Here is a 22,671-nt window from a genome sequence, read left to right on the forward strand (position 1 = left end):
GATTCTGAAATATTTGGTAAGTATTGACCACATGATTGATGGCCATACAAGACAAAAAGGTGAAGTCCTGGCCCCATTGAAGCCAATGGGAAAATTCCCAGTCACTCTTGATTCTGTCACCCTTATATTCGATGAGTGGTACAGTATGTAATGAAATCAATGGGACAGTTCACAAAGTAATGTACCACTCACCCTCTTTAAGGGTACCAGAATTTGGGCTATAGGAATCACTATGCTCAGTAATTGGTGTGTGTAGGATTGGGTCTTTAAAAGGCTCACATAGAGAAAACAGGACTCCCTAGTCAATCTAAAGGAAGAAGTAATATCCCAGAGACCATGTATATCAGTTGCTATTTAATTAAATGGCAAAAAAATTTAACACAGAGTTAAGGTTGCCAGGTGATAGTTGGTGTCCTTCCAGAACGTCAAGTTCAGCAAAACCCAAACTTCTGAAACCTGGGAAATTCAGGGTTAAGGTAAACACCCGCACAGCCTTAACTCTGCTCCCATGCAGCTGGCAATAGCCGCTGGAAACTCCAGCTGTGTTAGGTGGAATGGTGGAGGAGTAAGTTGGACCAGGCTGGAAGACTTGTGATTAGGATATCTCATAGAGCTGGAAGGGACCCCGAAAGGTCATCAAGTCCAGCCCCCTGCCTTCACTAGTAGGACCAAGTACTGATTTTTGCCCCAGATCCCTAAGTGGTCCCCTCAAGGATTGAACTCATAACCCTGGGTTTAGCAGGCCAATGCTCAAATCACTAAGCTATCCTCCCCCCCCTTAACAGTCTGGAGGAGCATGAGCTATCCTGGCAACCATAACACTGTCTTAAGGAAGTTTTTTGCTATTTAATTTCCTAGTTTTCTAAAGAGAGAAACGTTTATTGGTAGGAGTTAGTGGTCACCCCCATATGTCCCTCACCTGACCCCCCTTCTCACATCCCCTACCAGAGTTACTTTATTTTGGCAGAATGTAATCAAAGGGGTTTTTTGTTTTTGTTTTTCTTTTTAAACCAAAAGGTTAGAACATGAGTGCTTGGTGGCCTGGAGACTAAGGGGCATTTATGGGGTAAAGAAGTGGGAGAAAATATGGGTGAGAGGAGAATGGGGCTGCCTCGGGGGGGGGGGAGTGAAGGGGGAGATGGGTAGCAGGGGTATGCCTCTACTTCTGTTCATCCCACCTTGGCTCTATCTCTATCTCCTTCTATCTACCCCCCACCTTGGATCCTGCCTCTCTTTCCCCCCCCCCCCTTTCTGCTCCTATCCAATCCCCCACTTGGCTCTTGCCCCTGCCCCTCTCTGCTTCTATCTAATCCCCTCCATCCTCTGGTTTTTGCCCTCCTCCTGTTCTGTGCCTATATACCTCTTCAGCCCCTCTCTCTCTCCTTGCACCCCACTACAGCTCCTGTCTCCTCCACTAGCTCCTGTTCCTGCTGTCCCCACTCTGTTCCTCCTCACCCTCTGGCTCCCACAAGCCACCTTCCCCACATGCACCTCTCTTCAGTCAGGCAGCTTCTTCCTTCTCTTCCATATTAGCAGGGGGAGCATTGAGAGCATAGGAGAGACAGTCTCCTTGCTGTCAGTTCCAATGCTTGGTGGCACATGGGTCCCTGGCAGTGGGGAGGAGCAATTAGAGGGAAAGTCATGCCTGGGTCCCTATAGTCCTAGGCTGGAGTATGCTCAGTGCACACAAAATCTTCAGAGAATTTAAAATGAAATTTACTTCTGTCATTGGGTAAATCAGAGTGTAACCTTACATTGCAACTGTCCCAGTGCAATGTACTTCCCTCTTCCCTGGAGACTGAACATTTTCTTCTACACCACACTCAGCTTCATTGTGCTGTGAGATAAAATATTAGATCCCTTCTAACTATACATCCTGGGATAAAGCACCTACAGTGTTTAACTGCTGGGATGCAGGCTAGTCTCTGTGGACTCAATTATAGCTCTCTGATCCACCAAAAGCTCTCCCCTACCCCACATACACTGGGAGATAAATCCTGCCTTTCCTTTGATGGAACAGCTCAGGAGGTTCTCTATGAGAAAAGTGCAGTAGAGTTTTCCCATGAGGAGTGATTAACACCTCTGTCTGGCTAATTCCTAGTGTTTCAGCTTGACCACTTTGAGAACAATTGCCAAGAAAGGTTTCTGGCTAACAGGAGGTAAGAAATGTTGGGACTCTTGTAAGAAACCAGCGTGGACTTACCTTGCCTCTTCTCTACATTCCTAATGTAATTAGCTTTCCCTGCTGCCAGTTCCAAACACTTTCCTTTGAAACAGCAATCAGCAAAGGACAAAAGTGGATTGTAGCAGGAGTTAGGAATGGGGAAAAAATTAAGATAACTGTGATAAGGACTATATAACAAACTTATACACAGAGAACCTTGCAGTAACTTCATTTGGGAAAGAGATAGGCCACATGAAGTCTTAATCTGACCTGGAAGTGTTAGAAACTAAGGTAGTAAGAGAAGCCTGATTAATTTAGAAAAGAGGAGGTCACCAGCAAAGACTATTAAAGATGAATATATTCATCCTTAGTGTCCTAAAAATTAATGTACAGGTTTGCTTTGTTAATTTGTCACACCAGACTTGGTACTCATGAGAATTCAATTAGTGACAACATTATGATAAAGTTATAGCAAATCTGTGACCAGCATTTTCTAACTTTAATCCTTGAATCCCCACATTTGGGATTAAAGGAAATGAATTTAAATTTTTCCTGCTGAAAGTTCTTTTAATCAAGCATAAGTTATAGCATACATGTCTTATGGATATTAACTTACAATAAAAGTTTAATATCCAACATGAAGGTACATATTTTCTTAAGGAACCAAACAGTTATCTGAATTTGACTGTCAGTTTCTCATGGGGTTCTTCTGGTTTGTTTTCAAGGCATATTCCTAGACAGGTGGGTATTTTATTCCAGTCCACAGAGGAAAATTCCATTATAGATCTCTTCATTGCCCTCACAAAAACAGCATCTTCAGGGTTCTCAAATGGAACTCTACAAAAATAACAAAACAAATGTAAATAACTGACATGATAAAAACAATTTTTCCTAACCACTTTGGAATTACTTTCTGGAAACAGTTATGTGGAAAGTAATAGTAGAGGCAATTATTGATTAAACAGACTAGTCTATAACTACTCAAGAAATTTTTTTGTATGCTTCCTCTCTAAAACTTGAGATCAAAATGAGACAAAACAAAAGAGAATAAAAAAAGGCGGAGTCATAGAAGTCCAAGTAAAAGAAACTTCATTTTTGATTAAACTAAATGCAATAAAGAAACTAATTAAATTGTATTTTCCTTAACTTTAAAAAACAAGTGAACTCAATGCAAAAAGATACATTAATACAATATTAATTGCTCAGAGTTAACTTTCACAATATTGCTGCATTTATACACAGGAATATGATTCTGTGCATACAGATCTGGTTACAGTAGGAATTGTAACTGAATTTTATGTAAGCAGAGTCTGAATGAACTTTCCTCTGACAGCTAGCTGGGGAGGGGTAGAGACTTCAGGAGCAATCTGTATTTACATGAAAACACCTACTCTGCCAAGATATACAGCAGATAGAGCTGTGTTGCTCAAAATGATCAACTTTGGCTGGTGTTGGGTTACAAATCACTTTAGTACTGAATACAGTGGTAGTGAAATGTTATCAATGTTGTCTTTATTGTATGAATAAAGGGGAGCAGAACTGTCCTTAACCTATCCCAAATGAGGGGGTCACCCTCAGCTGAAAGCCAGGGACTTGAATGCTAGACCCCTGTGAAAGTAAGAGGTGGTGGAGATAGGTGTCCCAGCCATGAGATGTGAACTCTCCTGAAGGGTCCCTGATCTGGTTTAATCTGTTTTCCCTACTGTTCACAGACAGTGCTAAATAGGCTTAATTAGGAGCCTAGTAGTATTTCAAATATTCAATAAGAGCTGAAATCACTTGTGGTAGGGCAGTGTTTCTGCCCAGCCTACTGAAAATCACTAAGAGACTGACCTACAGAAGTCAGAGCAGAGAGGCAGGTGACAGCAGAAGGTAACTGACAGGCAGCCAGCAAAAGTGGCAAACAGTGGCTGATGGGGCAGCCAGAGGGTGAGTGACCGCAACTGGTGGGATGGCCAGGCATCAAGGAACCATGATTGGCGGGGCAGCCAGCCAGAACAAGTGCTCAGATAGCAGAGCAAGCAAGGTGCCTTCTTCCCCAGGTGGGAGGTGAGCTCACACAGATGTGCCTCTGAACCCTAGGTCCTCACTTACCAAGGACAACCACTGTGAATGAGGTATGGTGAGGGAGCAGAGGGGGGCATAGTAAAGGAACTTTTGGTTGTAGAAAATCATCTTCTGCCCCATGCACTCTGCTAACAGTTTTGTTTAGGAATCCTCCCTGTGGCATTTTCCCTAATTCATGTCAGGTGACGTCTCTCCTTTCATTAAGTTTCTTTTCTACACGCAGACTCTGTGCTTGCGAGTGAGGAAGTATGGCCTCTCAGAGGCACCCAGAGGTGGTGTGTAACTTTCCTAGGTTACTGAGTGGCGGCTTGAGCCGGTTCTGTGTAGTATTGTTGAAAAAGAACCCATGAATACTGAACCCAGCCCTGGTTGCTGCCGGCCCCACCTGGCAGAAGGGTTACATGAACATGTAAAATCTTAATCGTTACACTGCATTTATAGTCTCTCTTGCAGATGTAAGTGATCACACACTCAGGCAAATGCAATGGATGTTTATTTCATTGTGATTCTTCTGGATAATCAAGGTGCAAACTTCTGATTGCTCATTCTGTGCATGTCATACTTTAGTTGTACCATGGGAGATGTGAGCTGTAGACTCACAAAATCAGTGAAGAGAGTAGAGATAGAAAGAAACTCGGTAGTCCAGTCACTCTCATATATAGGTGCTCAGGTGTTGGGCACAGTATAAAAACTGAATAGAAAAGAATCTCTGCATAAAGGCATGTACGCACGTTAGCATGTGGCTAGCTTTAATCATGTGAGTAGTTCCACTGATTTCAACAGGTCTATTCCAGTGCTTATAGTTAAGCATGTGCATAAGTACCTTGTGGAATTTGGGACCTGAGCACCTAAAAGCAACAGGAAGTACATGCAGCAAGCAGAGTGGTATTGAAACCAGCATAGAACTCTGTTTTCATTATGATTTGCCTGATTGCGTAGGGTTATCCTCAAAGTGGATAGCTCCATATACTTAGATTGTTAAAGGAAATGGTAGTGAACTTATGTGCACTAATGTGTACATGCTAATTTTAAAAATATATTTCTCAATAATGTATGTTTAAAACATAGCTACTCACACATGTTGCTCACTGATAAATTAAAACAAGCATGAACTTTTAAAATAACTTGGAAAGTTGCCACATAAAAAAACTGCATCTAAAAATGTCTCAGAGCATTAATAACATATTTTTCCCTATCACAACACACAGAGAGAACTAAATGTTATCTTTATTTCTGTTATATATGAAAAATCCAACAAAATAAACCAACTGTAGGCTGAGAAATTTTATTCCACAGGGCAGCATTTTTTCCAGGAAGGTGCCTATTTAAGAATAGGCAGTTAGAAGGAAATTGTCTCACTCATGTTATAGCAGAACTACTTGGCTGCTCTAACACATTAATGTACAATATTTTTAACACTTAGTGCAGGGGTGGGCAAACTACGGGCTGCATCTGGCATGCCAGCCATTTTAAGCTGGCCCTCGAGCTTCTGCTGGGGAGCGGGGTTTGGGGCATGCCCCCCTCCAGCGCTCCAGCCAGGGAGCAGGGTCGGGGGCCACTCCACGCAGCTCAGAAGCAGTAGCATGGCAGAGCCCCGCTCCAGCTCCTACACACTCCAATGGCCCCCTCCAGCGCTCCAATAGGACGGGGCAGCATGCAGAGCCACCTGACTGTGCCTCCACGTAGGAGCTGGAGAAGCGACATGCCACTGCTTCCGGGAGCCGCTTGAGCTAAGCGCCACCACGCCCCAGCCCGGAGCCCCCTTTTGTACCCTGAACTCCTCATTTCTGGACTGTCCCCAGAGCTTGCATCCCCAAGCAGAGCCCTCACCCCCTCCCGCACCCCAACCCCAATTCTGTGAGCATTCATGGCCTGCCATATAATTTCTATTCCCAGATGTGGCCCTCGAGCAAAAAAGTTTGCCCACCCCAACTTAGTGTTTGATATTACAAAATGAACTGCATTTTATCATACACCTCATTTCCTAATCAGCAATACTACTGAAAATGCATTGAAGATAGCAGCAGGTGGATTGTCTCACCACTGATGGACACAGTGGTTTATCCCACCACAAAAAAGGGCAGAATATTTTTTAAAAGTTACTGCTTATTTTTTTTTTGGGTGGGGCAGAGAGGATTGAGTGAATACTTCTGATGTGCAAAAACAAAAATAGGCACAAACAAACTACTTACTTATTTATGTGATTTGCAACTTCATAACCTGTAACAACAAATTTATAATAAGTAAATATTTCTACAGCAGTTTGACCATTTAAGAACTACAATTTGTTCTAGCTCCCATTGACTTGAATGGTGCAAAATCAATCCCTAGGAGTGCTAGCCATTATAACTGAATATTAGTAGTTAAATCAAAATATAGGCTATTGCTTCCTGGTTATTAACTGTTTTTTTCTGACTGTTTATGCTGTGTAATTATTCATGTTTTACTTCTCCCCCAAAAAAATACTGCCTATTCCTTTTTTTTTTTCTTTAAAAGAAATGATAGCACCAACCCTCCAGTAGCAAAACAATGTGAACATATGATACACTGTTCAAAGATTTCAGTTTCTAACTTCCCAGGGGTCCTTGTGAACTATGAGGAAAAAGATTAAAAATAACTCTCTTAACCTGCATTTTAGAAATTATTATTAAACTACTAAAGTTTATAGTCATTGTTTTGCATATGATTTAAAACTTCAAAACATTACACTCAAAATCACTTGCCATTAACTTATTTTAAAGTCCAAACTTCGCACTCTGAACCCCTGAAATGGGTTTATTATAACCAACTGCATGATGTTAAGTCTACAATGAGAAAATTTGTAAGTATTTTATCTATAGTGGACACAGTATTGTAGATAGGCCATGAGAGTTTTCAGAGCAGGCTCAGATGACATGACAGTAGAATCGCATGTGACCTTTCTCTACTACTAAAGTATCCACTGTTGGTAGCAGTGAAGCTGCAGCAGTGTAAAAAGTTGTTGTCATTTTGGTTATAATATAAACCCATTTTCAATGGCTCCTGAGTTCCATATTTTGCTGTTTAAGAAAGTGTGAGGCTGAGTGTAGGCTAACTTCAGTGGGACTAATTCACATGCTTAATGTTAATCATGTGCTTTGCTTCATCAGGGCCATACTGCATTGTTCAAGCAGATATTTTAACAACTCTTAACAAATTCCTCCATAAAAAAAAAAGCACCCCCAGCATTACAGTGATAGAGCTTACTAAAATAAATGCATAACAACGCTTCAGAGAGAGTTATCTCTGCTTACCGGACTGATTAAAGAAAGTTTTGACTATTTTTGCTCCATTAAATTCAGAGACATAAAAGAGAATTACCTGGATTATATTTCAGGTAATATATTTGTCTATTGGGGGGGGGTTAATCTGCAGCTTTTTGATGTGCATTAGGTAATGTGAAAGACGCAAACCACACTAATATCGTACACGTGGAACAGTGTGCCCACTTTTGATGTGCATCATTATTTTGTGCACACAGTGGTTTGCTGAGTACTAAGGGCATGGTGTTCTTGGAGAGTATCCCATTATCCTTCGCTTTGCTGCTAAGCAGTATGCATTGTGGGGATGCATAATGGATGCCAGGCAGGTTCAAATTTTTTAAAAATCCAGGCTTCCTCTGTCTCTACCCCATACTTCCTTTCTGGGCGGGCTAGTGTCATTTTCAAACTGCCGTCAGCCAGCATGGACCCTGCAATGTATCAGTGGTCTCCTCACGCTCATCCTCTGATGAGTTTTGCTGGTTGTCCTTGGTGGAGTGGGGAAGAAAGCATGCAGCAGGCTCCAAACTTTTTCTGGGTATGGTGGTCATGTAGTTGTGGAAAATCCTGTCCAACTCTTCAAAAAATGGATAGGTTTCATGTCTCCTGATGGATTTTTTCCTCTCATCCCTGGTTTTAATACAGGTCCTCCTGAGCTGTTTGCTCTTTATCTGGTATTGGTTGGTATATGGTCGTGAACCCTTGCAGACTTCTGCTTAGCAGTCTCCACAAAAAGATCTAACTCCCTTTATAGACAAGATCACAGCTTGTCTAGAATGAGCAAATCGTTAATTAAATTCCAACTGCACACCCAAAGTGCATTCATTTACACCTGCCCAACCCCATGGAAAACAATGGGATTACATATTTGTCACTGAGAACATAATTTGAAGCCACTACGGTTCATGTCTACCTCAGGAAAGAATTTGGTTTGCAGGATCTTTACTAGTAAAGACAGTGTGCAAGACAAAAAGACCCCTCTACATTTGAGTTAGAAAAAACATATTTCTTTTAAAGGGATCAAATTTCATCTGGACTCACAAAGACTCAACAAACATGACATGCTACGTTGCCATTTTTAGAAAGTTACAATTCAAAGTAGAACCACATTTTAAACTTCTACAAATAAAACAGGTAGTGAGAGATGTTAAGTATGTAAGTCTACTAAACATACCAACTTCTGTGTGATTGATATTTCTAATATGTATATATTTGCAATATATTTTAAATAGAAGGATCCAGACCTACAGTTTTGTGTATTCAGATGCTATAGAAAAGGCTGATACACCATCTGCAACACTATTTAAGAGAAAAACTTTTTCTTCAGAAGACTGAAAAGGTTTATAATTCAAATAAGCACCAGAGGGCACCAAAACTCTAAACAGCCGGATCTGCCTATGGCAGATATTCATGAGACAAGGTAGGTGAGGTAATATCTTTTATTGAATCAACTTCTGCTGGTGAGCGAGACAAACTGTCCTACTTACATAACAGAAGTTGGTCCAATAAAAAATATTACCTCAACCATCTTGTCTCGCTAATATCTTGTGACTGACATGACTAAACCCACACTGCATACAGACATTCATGGTACAGTACCCTGGAAAAAATCATTTCCCTGTGAAATCTGTTTATTTAACAGAAAATGTGAGTAAAAACTTCAACGCGAATGAGAATACATTTTGAAAAGATAATGAAATTCTATTTTGAGTTGCTGCCTTAAAGGCAATTCTGTTGTTCCAGAGTTTGATTATAACACATAGTGTAATATACAAATTAGTAGAAAAGACACATTCACTGCATGTTGCTACAGTTTGTTCATTAAATAAGGAAGCAATCTGACTGAGTTCATAAAGCATATCTATTTCATTATTAAATCTAATTAATTTTACAACCAAGTTGGTGAAAATTATTCTTTCTAATTCAAATTACCTGGAAATACATGTTTTTCCCTAAATCATTATAAATACCTGGAGACAGCAGCAAACTTTTGGCACATGGAGTGCTTCTGGTAGATACTGTCTTAGTCACCAATGGCATATCTATTCTCTTTCCAAAACCTATAGACTGGAGAACACGGGACCTTTCATGGTTGTAAATATGTAAAGCTGATTCCCTTTCTTTTTGAGTAACTTCTGTTAAAAGAGAAATAAAAACTGTTACCCTTTCTATACCAATGAATAAAATCTAAGCTTAGCTGCTTGCTAGCATTCAGACGAAAACTATTTTCTCTACAGAATTATGACCAGCTGGTGTAAAGTTGTATCGCTCCATTTACTTCAATATAGAGAGATATTGATTTATACTGCCTGAAGAGTTAGGGTAAAATCCTGACCCCACTGAAGTCAATACCAAGCTCCCATTAATTTCACTGGGTCCAGGATTTCATCCCTAGATTCTGTTTGCATGGTGTTTAAATGCATTATACTAGAGAACTAAATGAAGTCTTAAATTGTAAGATTCATATCCACAATAAACCAGAATTCCAGTTTAAAGTCAGTAATAATTCCCACCACTCAATTACAGAAAGTTGTAGGAGTACAATCAAAACAAGTTTTGCAGCTTCATTTGCCCTTTTGTTTGAAGATCACTTGTAAATTTTAAACAAAGAGGTTAAGATTGTAAATCAAAAGGAGAATTTTGACACTAAGAATATGCACCACCTACTAATCTCAGCACTTTCAAACTGGGAAAAATGTAAACTAAAGACTCAAAACAAGAAACTCTGGCAGAAGCATTTTGAATTCAGTAAAGTCTTTCAATGTTGATGTCTAGGGGACCAATTAGAAAGGAACTGCAGTAGTTATGCCTGGGGGTGACAAAAGTGTGACCAAGTGTCTTATGTAAATGAGGAAGACAGGAGTATATTTTAGTAATGTTCCATAGTAAAGACAGGAGTTTGTAATGTTAAAGAAATAGTTCTCAAATTTACAGTCAAGGGTAAAGTTTGGTAAAAAATACTGCCTAACTTCTTAATTCAGGAATGATCATTGTACTATGGTTGTATTTAAAAGAAGATTAAGTCTATGAATTTAACAAGATTATCTCTGGATTTTGTAAATATCGATATAGTTTCCCTAGATTAAATTATAGCCAGTTCTCCTCTATCCAGCAATGATCCTCATTGCAACAGTAAGGAAAGTACTGTCCTGAATACTGAAAAAGTTATTCTGAACAATGCCAAATGTACACTGATAAGGCCTCAACTAGAGTATTGTGTCCAGTTCTGGGCAGCACACTTCAGGAAAGATGTAGACAAACTGGAGAAAGTCCAGAGGAGAGCAACAAAAATGATTAAAGGTCTAGAAAACATGACTTATAAGATTGAAAAAATTGGGTTTTTTTAGTCTAAAGAAGAAATGATTGAGGGGGACATGATAATAGTCTTCAAGTACATAAAAGGTTGTTATAATGAGGAGGGTGATAAATTGTTCTCCTTAGCCATGGAGGAAAGGACAAGAAGTAATGGGCTCATAATTGCGGTAAGGGAGATTTAGGTTAGACATCAGGAAAAACTTCCTAACTGTCAGGGTAGTTAAGCACTGGAACAAATTACCTGGGGAGGCTGTGGAATCTCCCTTACTGGAAGTTTTGAAGAACAGGTTAGACAAACACTTGCCAGGGATGGTCTAGCTAATAATTAGTCCTGCCTCAGTGCCGGGGACTGGACTAGAAGATCTATCGAGGTTCCTTCCAGTATTACATTTCTATGTTCAGAAATAGGCTTGAGGTCCACCAGCAAACCTGTATGTGTATAACAGGGAAGTGCACATACAAATTGTTATGTGGGGCTGATCTTGCAAACCATTACTTGTGAGGACAATCCTTTCTCAAGTAGAACCAGCAAAGTCAATAGAACTATTTTATTTTTAATATTTAGATTGTGGTGGAGCCAAAACTCTGCACTCTGTTTCTCAAACATTGAGGAAGAGACAGGCTTCTGTCTGGAAGAAAATACACTGAAAATGCAAAGGGGAAAAGTGATGTATCATACAGACAAAATGATTATAGTGATGATAGATGAGTCTTATTAGTTACACAATTGTATTGTAGATTTTTAAAGTTAAACTAAATTCCTCTCATCCCACCAGAATTAAACTCACTCATTCTCCCTTACAGTAATTCCCAGCTTCAATCCTATGGGTGAAATTTTGTGTTGTAGAAGAGGCACAGTAAAGAACAGATAGCTGAGGAGGACGAGGGGGAAGGGCAAAGATGGCTTTAAGTCACTTTACACCCTCCTGATTCTGAGCTAGTCCAGGTCTGTAGTGGCCCCCAGCATAATTTAGACACATCCTGGGGTGTTGTCCAAATTATGGCAGCCTCCCTGAATGGGCTTTGGGCAGCAGCACTGCCCAGAATCTCCACAACAGTGTGTGCTGTGGCCCTTCCCACCACTCTACCCCTCCCATCTCAGCCATACCCCATCACTAATACTGGTCAGAGGGTGCTGAGCCTCAGGTCTTGCACCAGGAGAATTCTCCCCTGGCCAGATCTGGGGCTTCAAGGGCCCCTTTTTCCACTCCCGCCCTATTACCCAGCATAAAGGGACTGGAGCAGGGTGAGAATCTTACCCACTGTCTCCCAACATTCCTCCTCCTAATGTTCAACCTCCTTCCTTCACATCATTGAACAGTTCACTCAGATGACAGAAAAGTCATGTTGGTAAATACACAACTTAGGCATTTATTGAAGAAGTTGATCTTTAGGATCTTTTTCTTCTGTGGGCATCTACAAGAAACTAGCTGATCAAGTCATTAACTTACATAGTTGATTTACTACTTCTGTTTATTCTCAAGATAGAGCCCTACTTGCCCAGGTTTTACCTTGAGAGCTTGCTGGGAGGGATGTAGGGATGATAATTTTATTTCTGGTGGGCTTAGTCAGTTTTATGTGGATAAGATCAATTAAGAAATGTGCATGCATTTATTTAAAATCTACAAAGGTGTGCAGACCTCTGGGTGAGCACAAACTGAAATAAATTAGCCATTGTACATGCACTTACCCAATTCACACACATGAAGGTAGGTTCATATTTCTGAACACTGACATTAACCTCTCTTAAATTTGTTCCACAGAATTTTATGTAAGACAAATGAGATCTCAGAGTGACACACACATTTTAAATAGCAAAGAAGCCAAATCTTTTAGTCAGTTTCAACATGAAAGGTCTGATATCAAGCAGAGAATTGTTTAGTTCACACAAACTCTACCTGCATGCAAAATCTCACAATTAATTGGATTAAATTCATTATACATTTTGATATATAAGCAAGAAGGAGAAGGAGGAGAAAAGGAAGAAGGAGAACAGCCACAGGAAGAATTCACCTACTTTTCTAAATGGGCTAGAGTCTTAAGTGACTGTCAATGCACTGTGAAAAGAGGAAAGCAGTCCTTACTCTTCCTGTCGAGGAGCTGTACTGAGGGAAGGAAGTATGTCACATAAAGACGGTACCCTGGATCTTGTGACAGAGGGTTGTGAAATAGATCTGCAAAAGTTTAAGGAAGGAAGAAAAAATATAAAAATTAACAAGCCTGGGAAAATAATCACCATTTGGCAAAGATATTGCAGAAAATACAATTAAATACACCCAAATTGTTTTTATACTATGAGCCAAGCCCTGCAGAGTCAAACAAATTCCCTTGCCTTAATAAGGACTGCAAGATTTGGCCCATTGTGAAATGTTCAATGAAAATAAATGAATTAATGTGCCACCTAAGGTGCTGAGCCTTTGAAGTTCCTGCTTGATCTTTTATGATTAACTAGGAGATCTTTGATATACTGACAAAGCCACACATTTTTTGCCTTTGATTTTGGTATGTACTGTAAGATAAGTATATACTTAAGTACGCAGCAGTTTTACAATATACATGGAATATAAAATGTGAATGACAGTCTTCTGACTTTTGCATATATCTAGTTGGAAATGCCTTAGACAACTCCAAATACGTATCAAACAATGGGTGAAGAATACAAATTTCAAAAGTGCTTAAGTCATGTACGGACTCTAGGTCTTGTGCTCCTAAATCATTTATGCCCTTTTCAAAATTTGGCTCAATCACTCAATCAGAGTTCATAATATTTATTATGTGAATAAACAAGCCCTTTTAATGGAGGATATTTATTTTTCTTTGAAAGACATATGTATCAGCCCAATATTGCCAGTTTGCCAGGAGTGAACACACAAAGTCCTCCTAGATCAAATGCCAGACCATTTGGGTTCATGGGAATGTCGTCACAGGACACAGTGAAATCCATTTACTTTTCACTGCAATGTTGTGAACGGAAATGAACAAGCAATTGAGCACACTACAGAATCCCTTCATTTCCCTGATGCATATCATAAAATAACATCAAGGACAGAATGGCGAGTTCTGCTATGATTTCTCAATTGATTCCCCATTCTGTCATTGATCTTACTGCATTTGTGATTGCTGGAAAATACAGTATTTAATTTACACATGTACCTTTCAGAATTAAGATCATTTAACTGCCTGGCAGTGTTGGGAAAATTCAATCCATAATTTATGGAAGATGAATGCATTAAAAAAAGCTGAGAAAAGGTGGGTGAGATAATATCTTTCATTGGACCAACTTCTGTTGGTGAGAGACAGACAAGCTTTCGAGCTTACACAGAGCTCTTCTTCAGGCTTGGGAAACTTATTCAGGACAAGTCTGCACTTAAAACAGCACCGCTTTCCGAGTGGTTCACTGAAGGCGCTACTATGCCAATGGAAGAGCTTCTCCCATTGGCGGAATTAATCCACTTCCAGAACAGATAGTAGCTATCTCAGCGAGAGAAGTCCTCCCATCGATAGCACTGTCTACACCGGGGACTAGGTCAGTAGAACTGCATTGCTCAGGGGTGTGGATTTTTCCACCCCTGAGCGATGTAGTTGTATTGATGTAAGTTTATAGTGTAGACCTGGCCTCAGAGTGTCACAACTAAATACAAGATGGAACAGATTATTTAGCTTAAGTAGTTAACACATATTTCAAGGGACCATTCAAGGTGAAGTGGCCCATTAACACCTTGCCAGTCAAGGGAGGAAAGGGGGAAACCAGCCCTAGGGGGTGTTGTAATAGGACATAAATTCAGTATCTCAAGTCAGTCCATGTTTTTTAGTGTCTAGCAAAGTTATGAATCTAAGTCCCCAGGCTCATCTTTTGAAAGCATCGTTCAGCTTTCCTTTGAGAATAAGGACTGATATTGTATAGGTCAGATATAGAGTGATTGGGGGAGGGTTGTTCGAAGGCCAGAAAAGGGGGTTCAGGAAAGATTTCTTCTCCCCTCACCCATTTCATCCTTATGACTGGTCCATTTCATGTAAATGGTCAATTTCACCTTGAATGGTCCCTTGAAATATGTGTTAACAACTTAAGCTAAACAATCTGTTCCATCTTGTATTTAGCTGTAACACTCTGAGTAAGCTTCCCAGCCCTGAAGAAGAGCTCTGTGTAAGCTCGAAAGCTTCTCTCTCTCACCAACAGAAGGTAGTCCAATAAAAGATATTATTTCACCCACCTTGTCTCTCTAATATCCTAGGATCGACATGGCTACAACAACACAGCATACATTTTAAAAGCTGTTCAATTACCCTTCATTATAAATCACTGAACTACGGCCAATGAATGCATTATTTAATTTTTCCAGTAACCTTACTTTACTAATGAACACCAAACTGTGGTGTACAACCTTTTCTTTTAAGGGCTGAAATGTGGTGAAAGTTACTCCTTGGGGAATTCTGAGTCACTGTGCAAGCACAGATTTAATGTCCCTGCCCCCCACCGCAGAATAACTGATTCTGACAGGGAGGCGAAGGGAAGCCGTGAGAGGGGTCATGCTGCAATTACACCTTTTTCCCACCAGGGGCTGATGTGGTGCCAGAAAGAGAGCAGTTGGTTCACAGGCTGGAGCAGACAGCCATGGAGAGGGAAGGGGCAGAGGCAGGGCCAGTGCTACCATTAAGGCGAACTAGGCGGTTGCCTAGGGCGCCAAGATTTGGGGGTGCCAAAAAGCGATGCCCCCAATTTTTTTTATAACAGCGTTCCTTCCCGAGCGCGCGGTCGCCGATCCACTTCTCCCGCCTCCCAGGCTTGCAGCGCCAATCAGCTGTTTGGCGCCGCAAGCCTGGGAGGAGAATTAGAGCAGGGGCGCCGTGCTCAGGGAGGAGACGGAGCAGAAGTGAGCTGGGGTGGGGAGGTGCTGCACGGCTCTCCGGGCCGGGGGGGGGTGGGGAGCTGCCATGGGGGTGCCTCAGGGCGGGGTGGGGGAGCTGCCGCAGGCTCCCCACCTCAGCTCACCTCTGCTATGCCCCCTCCCTGAGCATGCCGTCGCTGCTCCACTTCTCCCGCCTCCCAGGCTTGCAGCGCCAATCAGCTGTTTGGCGCCACAATCAGCTGTTTGGCGCCACAAACCTGGGAGGGGAGGAGAATTAGAGCGAGGGCGGCGTGCTCGGGGAGGAGGCAGAGCAGAGGTGAGCTGGGGTGGGGAGGGGAGCTGCCGTGGGGGGGGCGCCTCAGGGAAGAAGGGGGGGAATCTGCCGGGGGGGGCACCTCAGGGCAGTGGGGGGGGGGCGGGGAGCTGCCTCAGGGCAGTGGGGGGGGGGGGCGCAAGGTGGAATTTTTGCCTAGGGCGCGAAACTTCCTTGCATCGGCCCTGGGCAGAGACTGCCTTCATCACAGTACCCTGCCTGCAGGGCCAGGTTAGGCGTCATGTGAAGGGGGAAGGAACTGACAGAGCAGGGCACAAGGGGCTGCTGTGAGGGTCACACAGACTGGAGTTCAGAAGAGGTAATGGGGGGGAGAGACTGGGGCGGGGACACAGAAGCTAGTGGGGTCACAACACTGATCCGGGGCTGAATGGGAGTAAGGGTGCAGGCCACTTGGGGACACGGAGGAGGGAGAGTGCGGGGACACATGGGGACGGGGGCAGCTATGCCTACCTGAATGGGGAGTGGGGATGCAGGCACACATGGGGACAGGGGCAGATGTGCCTGACTGAATGCAAGAGGCCAGGGGTCAGCAGGCTCTGCATGGGGGAGGCTCCCCAACTTCCTAACAATCTTCCCCCCCCCCCCCGCAAAAAAAAAACTTTTCCCATAGTTCTCCCACCAACACCCAACAATCCTCCAGGTCCACTCCTAGGTTTCTTCCCAGCACTTACTTCCCTCTCCATCAGCTACTCCGTTAGCACTGACTCCCACAAGCCTATGCACAGCTTCTAAGGGGTGCGGGAAATTTGTTTCTGTATTGTAGTTAAATGAATTATTACTCAAAGTTCTGTATTAATATGCCTAGTAAGGAATCTATTTGTCAAAAAATATTTCCTGATTTTTTGTTGTCTGTATTGTTACAGACATATTTGCTGACAGTTATTTTTAAATCCATTACCAAAATAATGTAAACTGGCATGATTATGTTGTATTATTTTGACAAATAAAATATGCAGAATTTTAAAATATTGTATGCATAATTTTAGGGCTGTCAAACAATTAAAAATATTAATCGTAATTAATCGCCCTGTTAAACAATAATAGAATACCATTTATTTAAATATTTTTGGATGTTTTCCACATTTTCAAATATATTGATTTCAATTTAAACACAGAATACAAAATGTACAATGCTCACATTATATTTATTTTATTATAAATATTTGAACTGTAAAAATAAAAGAAATAGTATTTCTCAATTCACTTAATGAAAATACTGTAGTGCAATTTCTTTATCATGAAAGTTGAACTTACAAATGTAGAATTATGCACAAAAGATAACTGCATTCAAAAATAAAACAATATCAAACTTTAGAGCCTACAAGTCCACTCAGTCCTACTTCTTGTTCAGCCAATTGCTCAGACAAACAAATTAGTTTATATTTGCAGGAGACAATGCTGCCCACTTCTTATTTACAATGTCACCTGAAAGTGAGAACAGGCATTCGCATGGCACTGTTATAGCTGGCATTGCAAGATATTTACATGCCAGATGTACTAAAGATTGGTATATCTTCATGCGTCAACCACCATTCCAGAGGACATGTCCATGCTGATGATAAATTCTATTCAATAACTATCCAAAGATATGCAAACTGATGCATGTTCATTTTCATCATCTGAGTCAGATGCCACCAGCAGAAAGTTGATTTTCTTTTTTAGTGGTTCAGGTTCTGTAGTTCTGCATCCAAGTGTTGCTCTTTCAAGACTTCTGAAAGCATGCTCCACACCTCATCCCTCTCAGATTTTGGAAGGCACTTCAGATTCTTAAACCTTGGGTCAAGTGCTGTAGCTATCTTTAGAAATCTCATATTGGGACCTTTGCATTTTGTCACATCTCCAGTGAAAGTGTTCTTAAAATGAATGACATGTGCTAGGTCATCATTTGAGACTGCTATAACATGAAATATGTGGCAGAATGCAGGTAAAATAGAACAGGGGACATACAATTCTCCCCCAAGGAATTCAGTCACAAATTTAATTAACACATTATTTTTTTAACGAGTGTCATCAGCATCAAATCATGTGAAATTCAGGTGACATTGTAAACAAGAAGCAGACAGCATTATCTTCTGCAAATGTAAAATAGCTTGCAGGCTCTAAAATTTTATACAGTTTTATTTTTGAATACAGTATTTTTAATATAATTCTACATTTGTAAGTTCAACTTTCATGATAAAGAGATTGCACTACCTTATCTGTATTAGGTGAATTGAAAAATACTATTTCTTTTGTTTATACAGTTCAAATTACTTGTAATCAAAAATAAATATAAAGTGAGCACTATACACTTTGTATTCTGTATTGTAATTGAAATCAATATATTTGAAAATGTAGAAAACATCCAAAAATATTTAAATAAATGGTATCCAGTTGTTGTTTAGCAGTACGGTTAATCGCGATTAATTTTTTTAATCGCTTGACTGCCCTAGTGGAAATCCAATCAATCACAGTCCCCTCCAACCTCAACCTTAATAAAACCTATAACAATGGGTTTTATACAGGTGTGCAATGTCACAAGCACAAACACAGCAAAAACCCCAGCCAGATAAACTCAAAACATGTAAAAAGAACTTGTGGTCTGTACCCAGGTTGGCATGTAACATCATGCAAGGTTAAATTTGTTTTACTGAAAGGTGGCCCACAGCAGCTGCACAAGTGAGACGTCATCTTCTGTCTGGCATCCAGATGGATTTGTAGGCAACGCCAGCAAACCTTGAGCCTACCAAATGCTGCTGAACTTGAAATTGAATTCCTTTTTTCCAGGGCCACTGACATCGGGGTATGGTTTCATCAGCCAAAGCAGGACTGGGTATGCAGGTCCCCAAAATAATAGTTGGCACAGATACCCCGTTCATAACATTTCTGGGGACTAAGGTCCCTGCTTTCCCCTTCAGGTACAAGCCAGATCTCTTCAGCCTAATGTCACAAATGTTTCCTGTACTTTCCATGTTTGTGTTGAAGAACTTGCCTCTGTGGTCCACCAAGTCTTGCATAACAGTGGAATATTATCCTCTGCAGTCCTCATACTCATTTGCCCCTTCTGGTGGGTGAACTATGAGTACGAGTGCCATTGATGGTCCCAGCACAGAATGGGAACCCCATCCTCTGAAAACTAGCTATTATTTCAGGCATGTTCCTTATGATAACCACCAGAGATAAAAGACAGTGCTAATGGCCTCACAACCTCAACTACCAATAGTTAAGTTTCCAACTCCAAAGTGATTTGCTAGAGACCTGTAGCTGTCCGGGATAGTGTAGCTGTCTGGATAGAGCAATAGTGAGACACTTTTGTATCATTATGACTCCCTCAATTGAGTGTTCTGGTGCTGGACGGTTGGTGCAAGCTCCTCACATAGCTCTATGAAGGTCTGTTTCCTCATGCAGAAGACCTGGAGCCACTGCTGTATTGTCCCAAGTCTGCAAAACGATGTGATCCAGCCACACCATGCGAGTTCTCCTATACCAGAAGTGGCAATAAACCAAAGGGTATTCCGTGGCAATAGCAGCTTTCATCAGATCTGTCCAGCCTGCCATAAATCAACTGCCCTCATTCCTCATGGCCTGTTGTCTTCAGTGACTCAGAAAATGCTGTCAAAAGGCTATCCAGTGTCTCGGCGGGTGCCTATCTCACTGCATAAACATTTCTTTTGCAATAAGGAGCAAGAGTAGGACTAGCGCATCCAATGGATCCATGACTTCCATCCAGTTCTGCAAGGATAGAAGTCAGGGGCCACATAATCTGGAAGTGCCATCGGCACACATGTGAAGGCAGGGAAAATTGTTTTCTGTGCTGGGGTCCAGGAAAATACTATATTCCAGTCCAACAACACACCACACATCAGTTCTTAGAGTGCCTCTATATGTCCAAAGAACCTTGGGATATGAACCCTGAAGTGGTAGTGCTAAACTCCTGTACTTAGAGCAGCAGTATGAATGCAGATACATATTGTTGTACAATGTCCAGCACAGTAAATGTAAACTCTCAGGGCAGATTTGTCTGGCTCATGCCTGCATGAATACAATCCAGCACTCAGGTATGCACATCAGTGTAGACATACCCTAAGGCTAAAACAACTCCTGTGGATTATGCAACTTCAGTGGTTATAGAGAGAAAGGTGGAAAGAGGGATAAGATATTGAGGCAAACAGTTTAGTGAGATTCATAAAGGATTATTCACTTAACTGAATAAACACAGGTTTCAGAGTAACAGCCGTGTTAGTCTGTATCCGCAAAAAGAAGAACAGGAGTACTTGTGGCACCTTAGAGACTAACAAATTTATTAGAGCATAAGCTTTCGTGGACTACAGCCCACTTCTTCGGATGCATATAGAATGGAACATATATTGAGGAGATATAACTTGTAGTTGTAAGACAACTCCCACCTGTTTATGCTCTCTGTATGTGTGTATATATATCTCCTCAATATATGTTCCATTCTATATGCATCCGAAGAAGTGGGCTGTAGTCCACGAAAGCTTATGCTCTAATAAATTTGTTAGTCTCTAAGGTGCCACAAGTACTCCTGAATAAACACAGAATCTGCAGATATTCTACACAGGTTAGAAAGTTATAAAATGTCAATCCTTCTTCCTCAGGGCATAAAGCAATTGCCAGACAGGATTGGTGAAGAGACACTCTCTTATGTTATAGAAAGATGTTACTGGCCAGTTGTGTTTTGGGATAGGCAGGATATGGAAATGGATAATTGGTCTTCTCCATGCTGGAAATGGCTGTGTTTATAATATTTTTTTTGGGGGGGGGGGAACTCTGCATTCTTCTTACGCTCCTGGTAGGGTGATGTTTAGATCAGATTTTTTTCTTTAAATCACTGTATTTACTTGTATTAGGAGAACCACAAGATGGCAGTAATGGAAAGAGTTCCATTCTTACTGCTGCAGAGTTCAGTCAGTACATTCTAAAACACTATATATAGCTCATAAGCCTACACTAGTGAATAAAATGAATGCTACTGTTTGGGAGAGATAGGTCTTTAGGAAGGGAATCCTAGAAGCACCTAAGCCTTAGGAAAATTTGGTTTAGTTTTGGATTTGATGTAATATCATTTTGGAATGGAGTGGGGCTTCAGAAAGAGAGATTTTCAAAGGCACAAATGACAGCTAAGTACCTAATTCCCATTTATGAAAGACACTTAGGCACCTCCCTCACCACCCAGCCACCAATATGGTCCCTCTGGGTCCTGTAATCTTGTTTGAGAACAGCTGTCAGTTTCAAAAATAAATCTTTCTAGGTGTTCTGTCCATCAGCATGGTAGCATTGTATAAGAGATTTAGGTTCAGTTCCTTGGCTCCACCACACAATTTCGTTGTGGCCACGGGCACTTAATCTCTGTGGTTCAGTTCCCCATCTGTAAGTTAGGGATAATACTTTCTTCTTCCCCATTCTTGACAATCTTGTTCATTTAGAACGTAGCACAATGGGAAACTTATCTTGGCTGGAGCCTATAGGCACTATCATGATTCAAATATAGAAAAGAAGAAGAACCACCTAGTTAGAAGTAGCAGCAGGGTACTGTTGTTGCCTCTTGCTGTTTGCAAGAACCTGAGTCTGGTGATCTTCCGGCACAGTGAAAGGTGTATTTATTAAATCAGTCTTTTTCACTGAGCCCAAGCCAGATTGTGGCTGGCCCTGGCACAGGAGAACCCTGGAGGGAACACAAAGAGTTTCTATGCCAAAAAGATGGGGTGGGGATGAACTGAGGCCATGACCATGCCCTCCACTTCACATGCTGCATCCCCTGAAAGGGTGCACTAGCAAGAAAGCCAGCCTGTGAACCTCAGGAAGTACAGTTTTTCCCATGAACTCCTGCTGCAGCAGTGCTGCTGCATACCATGTCCAATGTAGGGCAGTGTCTAAAAGCCCTAAAGGAGGGAAGTAGGATACTTTGGCAACTGATGTAGCTATTGGGATGAACAATAATGATTTATTAGACTGCTCAAATAATAATCCCCCCATGGGTGCTTAATATTAAATTGATGTTATATGTCCAGATGTTACATTGAAGGGTGCTGAGTAAATTTTATTTTTAATTGGACTATCCAACAATAAAAGAGAACCATCTAGCAACAATAGGTAACTTCTCATTCCTAAAATAATCTTTATTTCATAAGAAGAATATTTGATAAAGGATAGCCACAGAATCTGGCTAATTCACACTAAAGGCTGGTAGGCTCAGTTCAAATTTCTGAACGCTGCAGATTAGCAAGCAAGCAAACCAATATTATTTATGAAGTAAGGATACTGCTTAAAAATGCACTCTTGTTCATTTATTTGACAGTCATTTGCTTCTAATGTGATAATGAAGGGTAGAATACTGTATTTCATTAAAATAATACTCTTTGTAATATAAGACCTCATTATCACCTTAATATAAATTCTTGACTGAAAGGAATTGCCAATTTCTTGTATGGGTTATAAAGTCCAATGAGTATATACTGTCTAGTGCAATAATATGTTCTTCTATAAAATGGACTTTTTTCCTGAATCCAAAAACGAGAATAAAATTTTGTATCAGAGCAAATTGGAGTGTTCTATCTTTTATTTTTATTTGCTAGTGGTTGGAACAATGGGAACTACATTACCATGTCATTATGACTGATGTATGCATCAGTTCAGCATTAGAACACTGCTTTGAATTCTTGCTAT

The 22,671-nt window shown here is 41.0% G+C and overlaps 1 protein-coding gene across 3 annotated transcripts in view; it reads right to left on the reverse strand.

Moving 5' to 3' along the window:
* Nucleotides 1–1,102: 1,102 nt before the first annotated feature.
* The window catches only part of LRRC72 (leucine rich repeat containing 72), a 65,438-nt gene continuing 43,869 nt past the window's right edge, over nucleotides 1,103–22,671 (reverse strand). For 2 of the 3 annotated variants that reach the window (XM_054020275.1, XM_054020276.1), the window contains 4 exons: nucleotides 12,909–12,998; nucleotides 9,480–9,644; nucleotides 6,424–6,451; nucleotides 1,104–3,001 (listed from right to left, as the gene is read on the reverse strand). In XM_054020275.1, coding sequence (XP_053876250.1) covers nucleotides 2,836–3,001; nucleotides 6,424–6,451; nucleotides 9,480–9,644; nucleotides 12,909–12,998 — 449 coding nt within the window. In that variant the 3' untranslated portion in view covers nucleotides 1,104–2,835. Of the gene's footprint in view, nucleotides 3,002–6,423; nucleotides 6,452–9,479; nucleotides 9,645–12,908; nucleotides 12,999–22,671 lie in introns of all 3 variants that reach the window. The other variant, XM_054020274.1, reaches the window with a different exon arrangement.

Source organism: Malaclemys terrapin, chromosome 2 (assembly GCF_027887155.1).
Source record: "Malaclemys terrapin pileata isolate rMalTer1 chromosome 2, rMalTer1.hap1, whole genome shotgun sequence".
NCBI classification, from domain to species: Eukaryota; Metazoa; Chordata; order Testudines; family Emydidae; genus Malaclemys; species Malaclemys terrapin.